Source organism: Gavialis gangeticus, unplaced genomic scaffold, assembly GCF_001723915.1.
Source record: "Gavialis gangeticus isolate Ggan-Ray unplaced genomic scaffold, GavGan_comp1, whole genome shotgun sequence".
Lineage (NCBI taxonomy): Eukaryota > Metazoa > Chordata > Crocodylia > Gavialidae > Gavialis > Gavialis gangeticus.
In genome coordinates, this window is record NW_017729025.1 from 97,690,334 (window position 1) to 97,696,769 (window position 6,436).

At 43.0% G+C, this 6,436-nt stretch overlaps 1 protein-coding gene across 2 annotated transcripts in view; it reads right to left on the minus strand.

Moving 5' to 3' along the window:
* The window catches only part of NR1H3 (nuclear receptor subfamily 1 group H member 3), a 53,903-nt gene that overhangs the window by 1,336 nt on the left and 46,131 nt on the right, over positions 1-6,436 (minus strand). For both annotated transcript variants that reach the window (XM_019519265.1, XM_019519266.1), the window contains exons 7-8: positions 967-1,080; positions 71-165 (exon numbers count right to left, since the gene is read on the minus strand). In XM_019519265.1, coding sequence (XP_019374810.1) covers positions 71-165; positions 967-1,080 — 209 coding nt within the window. The remainder of the gene's footprint in view (positions 1-70; positions 166-966; positions 1,081-6,436) is intronic.

Genomic DNA, 6,436 nt, shown 5'->3' on the forward strand with positions numbered 1-6,436 from the left:
TGTGTCAGCCTGCTGGATCACTCCTGGACCCCCCCCCCAGCTGATTCTCATGACTCAGCCAGGCACTTACATTTGGTCTGTTGATGCAAATGTAAGAATGAAGGGCCTCTACATAGGTATGCTGCAGCCTCTCCACCAAGGCCTGGTCCTGGACATTCGGTCGGTCTGCCAAAAAAAAGATTATAAATGAGTAGGTAGCCTCGCCAGTCTTGAGATTCCATGCTAAACCCAATCCCTTGATACTCAACTCCCAGCTCTCCTAATAACCTATCTTCCCAAGATTGAAGTAATTGGGAGACTCAGTTTCCTGTGCCTATTTCCATCTCATCCTTGTTTAGGATGGCTTGTTGAATAAGAGGAGTTTGCCTTGTGGCAAAAGATTACCAGCCAGGGCAGCCTGGTCTAACTTGCCAGGTTTCACATTCCAGACCTAATGGAGATGTGAGGCATTATTCCATTCAGGCAAGTATGGGAGACTTTCTTCAGCAGCTAATCCACCAGGAGAAATAAGGAAATATTGATCCTTCTATCAGTAAACCAGAGGAAAGACTGATCTAAAGGCATCCTTGCACAGCACTTGGCCTAGTGCTGTAATGGGCCCACACTTCAAACTATCCCTAACTGGCCACTAGGGGTCACTACTGTCCTTTGCCAAAGGAGCAGTAGAAGACTTCATACAGGGTAATAATGGCTTCTGAAGGGGACTGATTACAATTCAGCTGATCTAAAACATGCTCTTAGAACAATGCACAATTGCCTTCATGTGGCAGGGGATCTCGAGAACACTCAGTACATAATGGATATGAACAGTGTAAGTTGTACTACACCAACTCAATACTAATAAAAGGATCCTGCCCTTCTTAAAGCCTTGTCACCCCTTCCCTCAAACTATGACCCAGGGCTTCCCTATCTTTCTGGACTCTTAATTAAGGGCTGCTGCTCTCCACCTCTTCCCTGAGTTTTTACCTGCAGAGAAAATGTTGATGGCAATTAAAAGTGCATATTCAGCATCGTTGAGCTGTAGATCATTCATTCCCTTTGAAAACTCAAAAATGGGGTTAATGAACTCGAACTGCAATCCTGTGAAGGGGAGTGGGGCAGGGAAGGAGAAAGGAACAAGGATTAGTGCTGGCCATTGCCCCCTGCCTCTCTCATCACCCCTCCCCCACCACAAGACATGAGCAACTTACTGCAAGAAAAAATTGAGATGGAAGCAAGGCTTGGAGGAGCATCTTTACACTCCTGGGGAGTCCAAAAGGGGAAATTACCTTATAGTCCATAAATGGAGCAACTGGGGCTCCCTTCACAATGCAGATGATTAAGGAGCTGTGTGTGCACACATGCCTGAGGGTTGGAGGGGCGGGGGGAGGAGAGAGGAAAGGGAAAAGGAATCAGGCCATGTTGTTGTTGTTATTAATTGGCTGAAGCTACCTTCCAAAGGTTTAAATGCCCCTGGACAACTTATAGTACTGTGGGAGGGTTCTAACTGGGATGATCTAGGGAATGTGCAAGACGCAAGATGTGCATAGTAATATCTTGTACTGGGCCAACTATATAGTTGAGAGAGATGTCAGACAAGTTCTCAGGCATAAAAAAACCCTCCCTCAGGTCTGGGAAAAAGAGAAGATACAGCATAAACTATACATCAGAACCAACCAAACAGGAGTTTTTAGAAAACTGCATCATTAAACTATCACAGTACCTGAGATACATGGATGACATTTTCATCCTCTGGACTATCTGAATTCTCCTACAGATTTCTACCGCTGTTTCAACAAATACCACCTTCCTATCATTTTTTTTTCTAGAACACTCTTACACCAACATTAACTTTGTAGATACTATAACCCACATCCAGAATGGCACTTCACAGCTATATGCCAAAAAGCCCCCAGGGACCACTTACCTATGCAAAACTAGTGCTCATCCCAAACTCACCAAGGAAGCTAGCAGTGTAGGGTGGTACCTTGGAAACAAACTGGTTCAAAGGGGCATGAGCTGCCATATGAAGTAGGTTGTTTGACTATAAGGCAAATAGGTTGTTACCCATGAGAGCTCATGCCTCTCTGAACCAGTTAACTTAAGATACCACCTTGCCCTGACTTCTACCTGCAGCTAACCACCTCTGTGCTCATGGCAGCCACCATACTCATCCAAATTAAATGGGCTGCAAATTAACCTACACAAGAAGCTTACTCATATATGCTCAGATATGGTATTTCTAGCAGAAGAACATCATACTTAAGAGACTCCAGGTGACCAAGCCACTCTATATACAAGCACTGACAAGCTGTGCATTACTCTCCAAGAAACTGAGAAACCACCTCATTTGGTGTTCTGTATAGCCACCAAGGAACCTGTAATCTATAGTCAGGCCCACAGATACCACTACATCTGCTTTAAAAAGAATTTGTGATAGTCACCTCTCCAACCTAAAAACTATCTTTTTATCCAGCAAGGACACTCCAGCAGAGAAAAAGACTACATCTGAACAGCCCCCACACCACAGAAGCACCTCTGCACACCTACCCCAGACCTGAGAGAACTCACTGGAGACTGGGAACCAGGTCATGGGATGAAGCAAGTCCCTCAGCAAGGGTCCTGACAGGTGTGGGGAGTGAGAGAGGGTTAGCCAAGTGCGCCCAGAGTGGGAAGGATAAAAGACACTGAAAAACAGCCTCAAGGGGCTGCACCTAGCCAGGGAGCAGGCTGCCTGGAGCTACCAGGGGTTAAGCAGCCACTGGGAGAGCCCAGAGCAGGGCTCTTTTCTGTTTGTTTGCTCAATCAGTTGCTTTGTTGCACAAGCCTGCAGGCTCTGCAAAGCCTCTGAAAGATAAGAGGCAACCAGAAGGTGAAACCTGGAAGAGCCACTGGAAGACAGCTAAGTGCTAACTTATTTGTTTAACTTCTTTTGTTTGTTTTGCATTGTTAACGAGCCTGGGTGGCCTCCAGGTATTATCTAGGAGCCTGGCTGCAGCAGAGGCAAGGGCCCTGAACAGTAGGTCCTTGGCCAAAGCCAGCAGCAAAAGTAAAACAGGTCAGATCAACTAGCTTGACCAAACATACCCCACTGTGCTCTGCCCATAGCAGCCTACAGAATGAGCCACCCAAATACCCCTCACAAAGCTATTACAATAAACAGAAAGAAAACCTGCAAACTGCTCACCCCTTGTTGTCACATACCATCCCACACTAATTTGATTCCCCCTCCCCTTTATAGTTTCCAATTACAACCTATACTTGAAAAGGACCACAACTTGAGGACCAGCCCCTTCCTCCCACCAGCTTTCAAACACTTTGCCCAACTCATCATCAGAAGAAAATTTTCCACAGATCAACAAACATCAGGTAGAATAAGATCTAACCTAAACACCAAATGCAAAGCTATTCAAAACATCTCCACCATCACCATGATCAACACACCCCACAATGAAACTATCAGAATCTGTGGATCCTACACCTGTCTAAAAAAAGATGCAGCATCTCATCCAACATACTAAATGCCCCTATAGAAGCTATGTGGGCAAAACTAAACTACTATGCTCCAGACAGAGCTCGCAAAGAAAAATGATAAAGAAACATCAAGTCACCAGTATGAGAACTTTTTTCACAGAATAACCACTCCATCTCTGATGTGACAGTCTTTGTACTCAAGAGAAAGTTACATGATGCCTTCAGCAGATGTGTGGGAACAAAACTCCATAATTTTACTGGACAGGAAAAATCATGGACCAAATATAGACTACTGTCTTATGTCACATTACAATTTACATGCTCTCACTGCTAACTTGTGGAGTACAGAGAAGTAATAACAAACCTCTTCCCTTTTGAATGGTCTTATTCTATTACATAATTAAGTTAATCTTTTTCAGCTGCCTTTTATTTGGTTTGTAGCTACCTCTGATAGCTTCTTCCTGCTCCACAACTTCACCACCCTCTTCCTTTCCTTAAATGACTCTTCCACTTACATAATTGAATTAAACAAAAGTAATTGTTTTACTTGGTATTTAACTTAAGCTGCATCTACATCTTTCCCCAGACCTGAGGAATGCCATTTTGTGCCAAGAAGTTTGTCTAACATCTCTCCCAAGTATTTTGTTGGTCCAATAAAAGCCACTATAAAACTGACCTTGCTTCTGGGAACCTTAACAGACAATAGTAAAATGAAAGAGTTAAATCACTACAGCAACAAGTTTACAAAAATGCCAAGGGCCCAGACAGAAAAATCCCTGCCCCACTCTGGGACCATACCATAAACCCCTTCAATCCCAGAGGGACAACCCACCTCCTGCTCCCAATCCCATTATTATTTCCTCTATTACCCCCATCCTCAGCACCACAATCTCACCCTGCCATTCCTCTAATCCCCATCACATATTGGGTTTGACAAGCAACAGTTTGCTATTCAACATGTTCTTAATGTTAAAATGTTACTTAACAAATCACACACACACAGAGTGATGAAGCCCTGGAATACTGAATGAGAATCCTTCAAACTACTCTCTATCTTGAAGTGAAGTAAGTTAATGAAACAGACTCCATAAGGAAGGTGGCCAAGTACTGAGAAGTAACTCTTTACTGCCCCCAAGAGAAATGAATGGAGATGTTCAGACAGTGCCACCCATTACATTTATATTGTGGTCACTACATATGAAGTTCAACATAACATTTCCAAAGGAAGCATTGACTAAAAAAAAATCCCCCAAAACAAACAAATTAACCTCCCATGTTGCAACCCCAAGACCAAAGCCCTAAAGTAGACTCAGTGCAAAGGCTACTCAAGTGGCAAGTGTAAGAAGTTATTCCATCCACAGTCTCTTGGAAATGGAAATGTAGCTGTAACCCAGGGTCCTGCCCCTGGAGTACTTTCATTGTTTATTGTGCACAGGGCGGGAGTGGGTATGTGTGTGAAGCATGCTTCTCAGTGGCAGTCTAAAGAGTACCATGGAAGCAGTACAGATCTACTTGCAGTGAACTTTATGGGTATCACTGTTTGCTTCTGTCAAACCAATCAGAGTCCCCACTGATGGGCCAGTTCAAAATCTCCAGAGCTTAGTCTTAAAAATTCTTGGGTATATTATAAAAGTGGGAGTTTTCAAAAGGGCTTTTCCGCAATTGACACTCAGAGGATCCAAAATCATGGAAGACCTGCAATCTTACTTTCAGAAGTACTGAGCACACTCATTCTTATGGGTTTCAACTGGAATTAAGGCTGCTTGAGTACTTTTAAGAAATCAGACCTTACAAACTACAAAACAACAACATTTCTGTTATAATCTGCACAGGTTTCTAAATGTCTTGAACTGATACGCAAGCTACTTTCTGGAATGTACTTCATCCACCAAAATGTAGTCAACCTAGTGCCATTATTTCTAGAGTCCCGGGTCTGAGCTGACGAAGCACACAATGCTCCAACAGGACCACTTCTACCTAACTACATCCCCCAGTAAAAAACTGCAAAAGACAAGCTAGGGCTGTGCTGCTCAACAGCAATACGCCTCCCTAGTTCTGTTTCATTTTCAGATAGTTAGGTAGCCTATTAACCTGTGTCCCCTAGTATCCCAGGCAGGATGGTGGGAACAACTCATTAACAGATAAGCAAATGGGTTTCCCAAAAGGTAGTTACAACTCAGATTGCTGAATCTCTGATGCTGCTTGCTTGATCCTCGCTGCCCTCTACCCAGTGACCATTAATGATCCTGCCTGCCCTAAGCCCCAAAGATTTCTTGTAGACCAAAGGTAGGATTGCAGGCACAACCTTCTCAACCAAGACAAGCACAGAGATTAATATTTATTTAACAGTTTGACTGCATGCAAAGTTGATGTAGTGTAGCTTCAAATGCATTAAGAAAAATTAACATATGTATAGAATAGATGTGTTATATTTGATTATATGTTCTTATAAGCAACATGCTGCCAAGCTTGCAGAAAATCATGGTTTAAACAAAAAGACAAAGGAAGATTGTAGTGATAGTCTTGCTGTGGAGGAACAAGCTAAGAATCACACAAAAGAAAGCAGTAGATATGCTAAATGTAGAAGGAAAGGTGGTAAACAATAGCAAAAACATTAAATTGGTGCATTCTTTGGTTCCAGGAAACCTATGAAAGCCCAACAAGAATAAACAAAAGAGCTAAAAACAAGGAAGGTGGGAAGGAATTTGGAAAAAGAAAGCAGACATGTCTTCTGTTGCAGACAAGATTTGATTAGTTTTTGGAAGGCAGACACTCAAAAAGGAGGCAATGTAATTGGAAAAATCTAGGGGGATAAAAGATACTAAGACAGAGGAGTTCATGGTTAATGCCAGTGAAACTATTGCAGCCACTCGAACATGAGCTATCACCAAGCCCTCAGGCTTGATCTTATTGTACATATCTGACCAGTGTAAATAATTTTATTGTGTGGGTGCAATCATTAGGAAGTGCTGTAACAGTGCTG